Below are 12,245 nucleotides of genomic sequence, written 5' to 3' on the forward strand. Positions count from 1 at the left end.
ACTATTAGCACACACACACACTGTCTGTGACACTGGTTTCCTTATAGAATCATTTTTATTGATTTAACCAAAAGTATCATAAGATACAGAATGCTACACAAGACATAGCATGAGACATTCGACCACACGGCTTTTCTACAATGACGTGCCATCTTTTCCGAGTCTCACGTCTAGAAACACAAAATCAACAAGGCCGCCAAACTCTCATTATTAAAAGCGCATTTTATATATATATATATATATATATATATATATATATATATATATATATATATATATATATATATATATATATATAAAATCCTTTTTAAAAGACCGTTATGAACAATATTATTTTCATAATTTCTTTTTTTTCTCTTCTTTTTTTCATAATACTCAAAGATATATATTTTCTCTGCAACAGCATCTGAAACATACCAACATATAAACAAAAAAAACCCAAAACAAACCCTAGTCTCTCCAGTGGCTGGAGAAAAGAAAACGCATTACTGTCGAACGAACAAAGCGAAGCCAATATTCAAAAAGGCCATAGGAAGAAAGAGAAGTAAACAAATAAATGAAAGGAACATTCGCCACAGTATGAACGCTTGAATTCTTCTCCCCCTCTCATTCCATCCCCACCCTCCAAAAAAAGAAATACACACTAACATGAAGAGGAAAGAAATGTGCGTTCGCATCTCGAATGCGTTGTCCTAAGATCGAAACTAGCCGAGTTGGCAAACATTAGCTTCGAACCTCGACCCATTCCCAGAAGTCCTTTCCGTTCCACCAGGAATCCGCTACACGCTTATAAAATATGTTTGCACATTGCCCAAGGAGGAGTATTTTATATACACTGTTTCACACATCGCCTCTTCCCGTCATCATGTGCGATCTCTCAGCCGAAGGTAAAAAGAGACGCACCTCTTTGCGTATGTGGCCTGCTGGAGGCGAAGGCGGGGGACCGGAGGGGATGTGGGGGTGTGGCTAATCGAGTGCACAGGCAGCCAATGGAATTATGGCGATAGTATCACAGGGAGGGTTTCAACCGGAATCACCTACACACTGGATCATCTCTCAACTTTTGGTGAGTCCTCATGTGAAGAGTCTTATATGCCCCACCTTCAAGCTTCTGAGGTCCATGTTAGTCTATGGTACCAGGACCAAAGTACAAAGCACCTTGAACCACCTCATACGGCGCCGGTCCATTTTCATACGACTTGGAAGTCCGTGTCCAAAAGCCCATTCAACGTGGGCAGGGACTGTGTGATGCTCCATCCTCCAACACAGGGTCATTGTAATAAGCCCCTCCCCTATGCAACACGGGTCTATAGCAGGCTGCCAGGCCAGGAGACGATGGTGAGGGTGATACGGCCACGCAGTTCCTTTAGCAGGCGCACTAGAGCTGTGTGAGTCATTCCCCATGTGCTCTTTCCGTTCACCTCCAGCAGGATGTCTCCACACCTTGAGAAAGAACAACAGATTCTTGTTTAACCCTCATCCTTCTATACTATCCATCCATTTTTTTTCTGAATAAAGAAGTTCTATGTCACTATATCTCTATATAACAACTAGAAAGCTGATTGTGTATGATTTTGCGTACCGTATCCTGCCGTCATTGTACGCTGGCGTTCCCTCCACGATGGAGCGGATGAAGAAGGACTGATTGCAGTTGAGCTCCTCTTGACCTCCTACGATACTGAAGCCCAAACTCCCCGATGTGCTCCTGCGCAACGCGATGTCCTTACAGCTATACAGGTGTCTGCGGGAGACAAACATTTAATCTGATCGCACCGTCTGCACATAGATTTTTACAGTATATATATATATATATATATATATATATATATATATATATATATATATATATATATATATTATATATTTTTTAAATAGTTTTGAACACCCTATTTACATTTAATCCCCATTTGCTGTTATATCCTTCTCTTTTCTGGAAAGATGTTCCACTAGATTTTGGAGTGTGCTTGTGGAGATTTGTCGAGATTCATTCAGCCACAAGGGTGTTTAGTAAGGTGTTTAGTGAGGTGAGGAAGACTGGGGTGCAGTCAGCGTTCACAGCGTACCGTATCTAAAGACGTCCTATACAATTGCGTGCCTTCAACTTTGTGGGAACAGTTTGGGGAGGAGCCCCATATGGCTGAAAACCTTCGCTGTATAAATAATCGCAATAAAAGATGGCCTCTTCCACCTCTGAGACCTTCAAAACTCGTACAGCCTGAGCAGGAAGCAACATGGCTTTACATTCTTTCGAACCCGTTCTGAATGAATGTTCTAGAAGTTGCAAATACAAACTCCGTCTTTTTTTTTTGGTCAGGACAAATTATTATTCATGACAAATTCCCGCCTCCCTCCGAAGGAAGCGGAGCAGATGGAGGACGGAGATAAGAGGGGGAATATAGACAGTAGAGGAATACTGTAATGTAACTTTTTTTCTTGCAATAACATTTGCACCAAAATCGTTATAGTTTTCAAAATACAATGGTTACGTGCTGGGGAGCTACAATTGCACTGTTCTGTCGCTCTTTACCTGGGCACTTGAAGCCAGGAGACCCACAGAGGTGAGTAATCGTCATTGGGAAGGGGCATTTTGACGTCTCCAGGCGAGTTCGGCGAGGACACGGCGGGGGGCATGCAGTCCACAGAGCTCATGTCTGGTGGTCTCATTTCCAGCACGTGCAACACTACCGGGGAGGAGGTGTTCTTCAGGTTTGCCACCGCCTCGCTCCGAGTCACCCCGGTCAAGTCCACACCGTTCACGTTCAACAGGATATCACCTGGTGGAGGAAAAGACACAGGGGAGTTAACATGGCACTCAAGGTCATCTTTGAAAGCTTTCAATCCTCCTGGGAGACATTTATGTGTAACAGTGGTGCTTTAAACATGAAGACTCAGTGTACAGATCTGCCATATGGCACCTTGAGGCGATGAGATGGAAGGGTCGCTCTTAATTAAAGTCTAACACTTTTTTCTGGACTAGATGACCCATTTCAGCCTTCAAACTCACACTCCTGGTCAGTTGTATGATCGCACTTTCATGGTTTGTATTCCTCTTGATGTGTTTTGGAGCAGTGCATAAATCTGCAGATCTAATGATCCTAATGCATATGCATAAGCAGGTGCGTTTTTGTTTTGTTACAAAGCTTACGTGTGCTCTAAGGTGTGTGTCTGATCAGTGGGTCACCTTGATGACAGGTGGGACGTTGGACACGCTCATTGATCTCTCAGTCCTCTGATCTGGTCTCAGCTTTCAAGCCAAATAAAGCTGAGTCAGCACAAAGACCGTACAGCTAATACTCAAAGGAAAGCTTTTTTTTCTTGATATTTGTCCTGGTGGGTGTAGCAATTTGAAACAAGATGCAAATAAATATGCCCACGAAAAGTAGATACAACAGGGGTTCATTAGAAAAACTACTTGAGGGTGGAATTGAAAAGAGGTGGGAAAGATTGCAATAAACTGAAAGGATTAACCAATAACAAGACGGGGGTGGAGATAAGTCTGAAATCCAAGTGCCTTTTGTAAATACAAGCAGTCCCCAAATTACCAAGGGGAAGATGTGTTCCGATGAATCCATCGTAACTTGGCGTCGTAATTGAAAATATCGTAAATCAAGACTAGAGGATGACCGGTAGTGGATTTTACTGATGCAGATAGCATGGTTGGATCGTACCCGTCGATAATCGATGAATAAACCGATTAAATTGTATACCGAGTATTAAAAACAAACAAATGTAACACTCCATGTAAAATAGTACTGAACTTAACTACAAAACTAAAGATAAAACAAACAGTACTAAATCAGGAAAATGTGATATAAATAGGAACATACTCATTCATAAATAAGCATATAATTGAGCTGCTCCAGCAACGCCGAAGGCAGAAAACTATCGGTATGGATTTTTGCAGATAGATGATTGTTCTAGCAATCAACTATCTAACTAATTTAGCAAAACAGTGCAATTTACGGTATATATGTTTACATGTGGCAGTGTGGGCGGAGCCATATGAAACGATTTAAAACATAAATAAATAATGCGCTCTAACAAAAAGACAAGTGAACTCGCTCGCAGGAGAATGGCATCTAACAAGGAGGGATACATTCTTGCAGCGTCCCAACGTATCATACCGCATATACGCTGCTACGTTTGCCTGGCATGCGAAACTTTTTTTTTAAACGTTTTGCCTGTAATGAAAGTTATAGCACTAACCAGGAAATTAGCCGTGGAATCACGCCTCCCTTCATATATCAGCGTGGATTATTTCTTGCTTCAGAAAAGTTACATTTAGGGTGAATTATTTGCTTAGTGTGCCCCCTGGAAGCTAGATCGTAAATGCTACGATAGTCACCCACCTTTGCAGATGGAGCCTTCACGGGCCACCACGCCGTTGGGGTCGACATTGGTGACGTAGACGGGCAGGTCCCAGCCGCGGCTGTTCATTCCTCCTGCTACAGTCATGCCCAGGGACTCGTTAGGTTCCTTAGCCAGAGTCACCGTCTTCTCACAACACCCCAGCTTTTGGCACAAGTCCTAACAAAGAGGACCCCACAGAGTGAGTATGTGAATGTGTGTGCAAGTATAACATGTTGATGAGTAATTCGCTAAGCACACACTTCTCGGACACCATCTGACTTTCGAGCGTGTTTAAGCTAGTTATGAATGAGCTAGCTATTTCTCCCAGGGCCTGCGATATCAGCGACTGCTGCCAAAGCCCAGACTTGGAGCACAGCCAAAAGAAACAAACACAGCACCTAAGTGCTAACTTAATAAAGACGTTTGATACAAAGTCACTGATGTTTAGTCTGAAAGCGTGGGTCATGTGACTCGAATCTGTTTTTTTTTCTGCGGCTGAAGCTGTTTGCGAGTAAAACAGAAGGAACAAATGAGGGTATTCTGGGAGTGTTAAAGCGAGGTGAGAGAAACATGATGTGGGAAGTGAAAGAGTGAGAGAATAACAAGTGGAAAGCTGTGATTTTTCGAGTATTATTAGGACAAGGGAAGACCAGTTTCCTCAGATAACGCTGTCTCAATTAGAGCAGAAAATCCACTCTGATGGAGATAAAAACATTTTCTCCAGCTTGCAGACACGTCAATCACAAAGCCGTTTGTGTGGAAAGATGAGTAGCATGTGTGTGTGTAGGTTTATTCTTACCACCAGCGATTGCTCAACATCCACAGCGGAGTAGGGTGGAGGTCCCTCCATGTTCCACGGTGCCTCCTGGAGTATATCCGGGGCGGGTACGTGAGTTTGTCTCGACACAATGAAGTGCACTCGCTCAGCACTCGCCTAAACACATAACACACAGTGTTACTAACTTGTTCGCAGCATGGTGAACATCCCTTTCCACATTTAATCCCATGTTCTAGTAACCTAAACTCTTCTGGGAAGATGTTCCACGAGATTTTGTGGAGATTTGTGCTCATTCAGAGACAAGAGTATTAGTAAAGTCAAGTACTGAAGTAGGTGAGGTGAGAAGACCTGGGGTGCAGTCAGTGTTCACATTCATCCCAGAGGTGTTTAATGGAGTTTATAAATCTGTAGCAGCCACTAAAGATCTTCCACTCAAACTCATGTAATGTATGTCTTCATGGACTTTATGCACAGGAGGATTGTCCTGCTGAAACAGGTTTGGGGTCCTAATTCAAGTGAAGGGAAAATGTAATACTATCACATTTAAAAACATCCTATATAATTGTAAGCCTCAGATTTTGAGGGAACCACATGTAGCTGGAGAAGTCACGTGTCCCAATACTTTTGTTTCTATAATGTATGTTTGGCTTGTCAAGAAAAACTTGATTCACAAAGGTAACACACATCAATGGGTGATGGTTATATATCATTATTCACTGATCAAACATGATATAATGACATTCATTATTATCCTCAAAGTTGATGTTAGAAGCAAGTAAAATGCTGCGTCATGGGCTGCCGAGCAAAGGCTGGACCGTGTGGTCCGATCCAACAGACGAGCTCCTGTAGCTTAAACTGCTTGAAAAGTTCATGCTTTTAATGTTTGACGGATCACAACTGTTTAGGCAGCAAAAGGGGGAACTAACACAATATTAGGCAGCTGGTCATAATGTTCTGCCTGAGTCTTCGTTCTACTGTTACTGATTTATCTGCTTGTCTATGTTTGCCACCTGAACCACTGATTCTAGCAACACTCTCACTCAAAGACAGTGGACATGACAATTTATTATACATTATATTTTAATTACAAATAATTAGTATTATATGTTTTTATTTATACCGATTGGCCAGGCAGAGGGACCGAGCTGGGAAGGATGTGCTGCAAGTTAGAGCAATAAAGGATGAATATGGAAATGTGTTGACTAGTGAGGAGAGTGTGTTGAGAAGATGGAGGCAGTATTTTGAGCAGCTGATGAACGAGGAAAATTGAGAAAGAGAGGTTGGATGGTGTGGAGATGGTGAAGCGGGAAGACGATAGGATTAGTAAGGAGGAAGTGAGTGCGGCAATTAAGAGGATGAAGTGTGGAAAGTCGGTTGGACCAGATGACATACCGGTAGAAGCATGGAGATGTTTAGGAGAGATGGCAGTGGAGTTTTTAACCAGAATGTCTAACAGGATTTTGGCAGTTGAGGGGATGCCTGAGGAATTGAGAAGGAGTGTGCTGGAACCGATCTTTAAGCATAAGGGAGATGTGCAGACCTGCAGTAACTACAGGGGAATTAAGTTGATCAGTGAAGTTATGGGAAAGAGTAGTGGAAGCCAGGCTGAGAGAAGAGGTGACCGTCTGTGAGCAACAGTATGGTTTCATGCCGAGGAAGAGCACCACAGATGCCTTATTTGCTTTGAGGATGTTGATGGAGAAGTATAGAGAAGGTCAGAAGGAGTTGCATTGTATGTGTGAGTTTAGAGAAAGTGTACAACAGAGTGCCAAGAGAGGACTTGTGGTATTGTATGAGGAAGTCAGGTGTGTCAGAGAAGTATGTGAGGGTGGTGCAGAACATGTATTAAGACAGTGTGACGGCAGTGAAGTGTGCAGTAGGAACGACAGACTGGTGGAGGTTGGATTGCATCAAGGATCAGCCCTGAGTCCTGAGTGAAAAAACTATTGTGGTTTGAGGAAATCTATGCATACCACCATAAAGCAAGAGATTTTTTTGCAGCAAATGATGAGATTTCCTCAGGGTATATGGTATAGGTCAGGCCCACCTGTATAAGCAGAGCGGCATGCTCGGGAGCTCCGTAACGCAGGTCGTGGCCGTTGATAGCAAGCACACGGTCATTGATCCGCAGACGGCCATCTCGTGCCGCCAGACCTCCTTCGAGCAGGTGGAAGACGAAGACGCCGTGCTCGTCGGGTCGGCGAACGAGTTTGATCCCGAGCTGCTCATCGGGCACACTCTTCAGCAGGACTACGTGCAGACTGTCGTCCCTCACGCTGCCGCCGGAGCCTGGGTACAGCAACTCGCCCGGCTGAGGGAGGTGGTGGTGGTGGTGGTGGTGATGGTGGTGCGCACGGTAACGGTGGCGCTGTTCACGCAGCACAGTCAGCCTAAGCAGCATGCAGGGACGCTTCAGGGCCGCAAGGGCGTAGCAGTGCGGGACGTTGGTGATGTCGATGCCGTTCACCTATTTACAGACAATCACAGATAGAGGGATATACAACAAAAAGCCATTTTTCAAATAAATAAAGTAGCCACAGAAGTCGAATTTGGAAAGTGTCGTAAACACAAGAGCCTTTTTTTTTCTCACTCCATATTGACGAGGCATTTGCCAAACAGATGGCGGTGCACATGACGCCACACACGTGCATTCATGCCAAGCTTGTATTACTGTACAATGAGGTCATTTTTAGACCACCCACCCACCTACTCAACTCTTTTACATTTACACACACACACACACACACACACACACACACACACACACACACACACACACACACACACTCACACATATATACCTTGAGGATCATGTCTCCGGGCAGCAGTCTTCCATCACGTGCAATGACGCCTTCTCTGTAGATGTCCTGGATAAGGATGCGCACAAGAGGCGTCTCGTTTCCTCCCACAATGGTGATGGCCAACGGCTCACAGGGGTCCGAGCGCGTGATCTTAACCGTTGTGACCTCGCCATCAGGAATGAGATGATGAAGCTGAGGCAGAGCAAAAACTGTTTGCAGAGAGAGAGATAAAAAATATCATAGTTATTAAGCAGAAAGCTTGCTGACTAAAGCACAAAAGCTCATTTTACTTATCAGTGTTATATTTTAGGTTTTAACAAACATTCCAACATTCTCAGTTCACACTGATTGTGTCTGATATGTGTATGTGGGACATATCTGACTAATCTCTGAATTTACTGTATTAAATCCTAATCCGATCTTCTTGCCGTCATATTAAAGCCCAAGTTGATTTTGACTCGAAAAATCATAAATGTCACACTTTCTCATTCAATACACAATGAACAGTATATAATTAGTCTTTATATTCCACCAATTTGGCATCTTGTTATAGAACAGAAAATTCTGAACAGATTTTTTCATATTCAAGATATTTTCACTATTTCTTTTTAAAAGAATTGCATGGTGTTGAAGTATGGGAATGGTAGCCATGTTTCCTTTCACTTTCTCAAAACTCAAGACTCTCAAAACTACTTGTTCAACCTCCACATCATGTCGTCAATTGTGCACACCGTAAAAACAATAAATCGTTGCTTTGATCAAATTACGAATGCTTTGGTGCATTCATTTAATCAATTGTGTACAAGTGTCTGCTGTTTCCTACATTATCAGTTGTTTATGTTGATCAAAATATATTATACTGGTTTCACCTAAATAGTCCTAACCCCCCCAAACACCTCGGCATCTGTTCATTGTATAAGTCATTGAATGCAAAATGGTTAAACCAGTTGTCATCATCTGTCATTTAAAATTTCTATTAAACTTTTTTTTTGTAAATGTGACTTGAATTGATGAATTGTGCAGATGAATCCTGAATGTCACTAATGAAGGAGAGTGTATGGCATCAGATCAACCAATAATCAACTAGTTCTCTAAAACAGGTCAAAGGTGAATCTTGTGAACCTTCAATTGAAGAGTGTATAAAGACAGAGAAAAACAAAGATTTATAAATTCTAAAAATAGAACAACTAAGAAATGAATGGACACAAATACAGTACAGTAAAAGTGTGAATCCTGTCCGGTCTCTTGCAATCAATATAAATAAAAAATGCAATCAAATAAATACATTTTTGCTGCTAAAATTCATAGATGCCGTACAAAAGAAATTAAACTTTTGTGCATTTTCAATTACTGTAATCCAAACCAATATGTTGTGCTGTTTGTATAAATTGTTTGAACAAATGCATTTACTGATTTGCAAATATTAAGGATGATTTGAGAAATGTTTCAAAGCAACTGAGAAAAACTGTAAGTTTCCACCATGATGTTTGACTGTGGGGGTGAGGCAGTATGCTAACACCTCTCCTGTTCTTCGTATTACAGATGTTCTTCTGTTTCTCTGTTAAAAATTTCACAATTGGACTCCTATCCACAGAACATTTCTGCAGGTCATTCCCTTATTCTCTTATTCTTGTGTGTTTTTGATTTTTTTTACCCAGTTTGTAGCATAGAAACAAAAGAAACATACATGTGTCTTAAAAATTATAAAAGACGAGGAGCTTCAAAAATTTTTACACTGTATATCAGAGGTGGCAAAAGTACACACATCCTTTACTTAAGTAGAAGTACAGATACTCATGTTTTGAAATACTCGGGTAAAAGTTGAAGTACTGATTACACTTTTTTACTTAAGTGAAAGTAAAGAAGTTTTGGCTCTGACATGTACTTAAGTAAAAAGTAGTTATTACTTCCACCTGTTTTAGCTGTTAACTGGACCTCACTTCATAGATAGATAGATAGATAGATAGATAGATAGATAGATAGATAGATAGATAGATAGATAGATAGATAGATAGATAGATAGATAGATAGATAGATAGATAGATAGATAGATAGATGGATGGATGGATGGATGGATGGATGGATGGATGTGATAGATGTGATAGCCTAGTGGGTTAATGTCAGTATCCCCACAAGGATGAGTTTGAGAGTTTGTTTGCTGTGTTGGTAAATAAAACTTCTGGACCTTGTCCCCTCTGAAAACATTTCAATTCTGTCCTTTCTGTGTTGGATTAATTTCTTGATTTCCTGGTCTTTAATGAAAGATAACTCCACCAAAAAAAGGCACTTCTGTGGTAGCTCAGTGGGTTAAGGCTTGTGCCTGAACATGGTCCTTAATATAGTCCACGCTGGTGATAAGGTTTCAAAGCCAGTCCTACATGCCTTCTTTCTTACTGCGCTGGCATGAAACAAAGAATTAACCCTCCAAAAAGCACACATGCTTTTCAGCAGTGGTCGCTCAGTGGTTTAAGGCTTGTGCCTCATCTAAACATGCTTCCCAGTCTGATCTCTTCCATGGTTCAGTGGGTTAAGGCTGGTGCCTCGCTGATGGTGAGGATCAGGGTTTGAATCCTGCTTTCTGCCTGCTAGTTGCGATGTAGGTTATGTTCCTGCTTCTAAATCTTTCTTTAGCTTTATATTCTTGTGTTGACGGTTTAAAGGTAGATAGACCTGCTCTACACAACCTTCCAGGCCTGTCTTCCCTGATGGTTCGGTGGGTTAAATCAGGTTTCTTGCTTTTGGTGGGGTTCAGGGTTCGAATCCTGCTTTCTGCCTGCCAGTCACGATCAGGATTCACTTCCTACATCTTTCTTTAGTGATATATTTTTGTTTTTAATGGGTTGAAAAGAAAGATAGACCTGCTCTAAATAAGCTTCCTAGCCTGTCCTCACCAATGGTTCAATGGGTTAAGGTTGGTATCTCGCTGGTGGTGGGGATCATGGTTCAAATCCTGCTTTCCTCCTGCTATTTACAATGTGGGTTCAACTTGTGCTACTTACATCTGTATTCACTTTCTACATCTTTCTTTACCGTTAAATTCTTGTGTTGATGGTTTGAAAAGAATGATAGACCTGCTCTAATCAAGCTTCCCATCCTGTTTTTTTCTGATGGCTTAGTGGGTTAAGGCTGGTACTTTGCTAATGTTGGTGGTCAGGGTTCAAACCTGGCTTTCTGTCTGCTAGTCATGAGGTAGGTTAAATTCCTGATTTCTACATCTTAATATTCTTGTTTTGATGGGTTAAAAAGAAAGATAGACCTGCTCTAAATAAGCTTCCCAGCTTGTCCTTCCTGATGGTTCAGTGGGTTAATGCTGGTGCCTTGCTAATGGCGTGAATCAGGGTTCGAATCCTGCTTTGTCCCTGCTAGTCATGTCATGGTTTTGTTTCCTATGTCTGTCTTTAGCATTATATTCTTGTGTTGATGGTTTGAAAGAAAAGATAGACCTGCTCTAAACAATCATCGCAGCCGGTCCTTCCCGATGGTTCAGTGGGTTAAGACTGGTATTTCGCTGTTGGTGGGGTTCAGGGTTCGAATCCTGCTTTCTGTGTTTTTGTCTGGTCTGAATTTCTTGCTTTGAAGCATAAAACAAACGATAAACCCCCCAAAAAAAGAAGGTGTGTTGTGGTACTTGATGGCTTTGTGATAAAAGCCTTGCCTCTGAGCTCAGAGGTTGCTGGTTCAAATCTGGCTTGTCCCTACACTGGGTAAGCTGTGTGGAAAGTAGTATCTGGTGAGCAATGAGGTAGTTGAGTGTAAACAAAGGCTGTGAATCCTGGCTGCTTCACAGCCTCAGAAAAAGTGAGGGTGATAGGTTTTTGGCAGAATTTTTCCCTATATATGCAAAACTAAGTCGATACTTTTTTGAACGTTTTTGCTTCATAATCCCCTGTTTTCAGCTACTCCGACACCGGGGGGGGGAGATGCCCGGATATTGCCCCCCTGCTTCAGGATAAACCCTCCGAAACCACATCCAACCTTCCTCGCAGCCATTTCTGACACCTTCCTTACTACGGTCACCGGAACCTTCCACACTCTTAATTTTGAGCCCTGGCCGGGGGTTTGAACCGGCAACCTCTCAACCCAGAGGTAAAGCTCTTCCAATTGAGCCACAGGATCTCCTGCAAGAACCTGATTTTTAAGACCTTTTTTCATTCTTTTTAAAAACTTTTTAAACAATTTAAAGGAAAGCTAAGAGGTAGGAATCGAACCGGGTGAGTCAGATAGCAGCGACCACTTCACTGACCATTACACCAACACAGGAGAGGCAAACAAGCCTTTGCTTATTGGACTCTTGGCTTTTCTATAGCTAGGAGACC

General features: G+C 42.1%; 1 protein-coding gene across 4 annotated transcripts in view; it reads right to left on the reverse strand.

Annotated features, from left to right (window-relative positions):
• Positions 1-36: 36 nt before the first annotated feature.
• lnx1 (ligand of numb-protein X 1) overlaps positions 37-12,245 on the reverse strand; it is a 48,429-nt gene continuing 36,220 nt past the window's right edge. For all 4 annotated transcript variants that reach the window (XM_046836518.1, XM_046836517.1, XM_046836520.1 and 1 more), the window contains 7 exons: positions 7,930-8,138; positions 7,176-7,595; positions 5,150-5,284; positions 4,350-4,527; positions 2,528-2,774; positions 1,583-1,741; positions 37-1,443 (listed from right to left, as the gene is read on the reverse strand). In XM_046836518.1, the coding sequence (XP_046692474.1) occupies positions 1,308-1,443; positions 1,583-1,741; positions 2,528-2,774; positions 4,350-4,527; positions 5,150-5,284; positions 7,176-7,595; positions 7,930-8,138 (1,484 nt within the window). In that variant the 3' untranslated portion in view covers positions 37-1,307. The remainder of the gene's footprint in view (positions 1,444-1,582; positions 1,742-2,527; positions 2,775-4,349; positions 4,528-5,149; positions 5,285-7,175; positions 7,596-7,929; positions 8,139-12,245) is intronic.

The sequence above is a fragment of the Silurus meridionalis genome, chromosome 23 (genome assembly GCF_014805685.1).
Source record: "Silurus meridionalis isolate SWU-2019-XX chromosome 23, ASM1480568v1, whole genome shotgun sequence".
NCBI classification, from domain to species: domain Eukaryota; kingdom Metazoa; phylum Chordata; class Actinopteri; order Siluriformes; family Siluridae; genus Silurus; species Silurus meridionalis.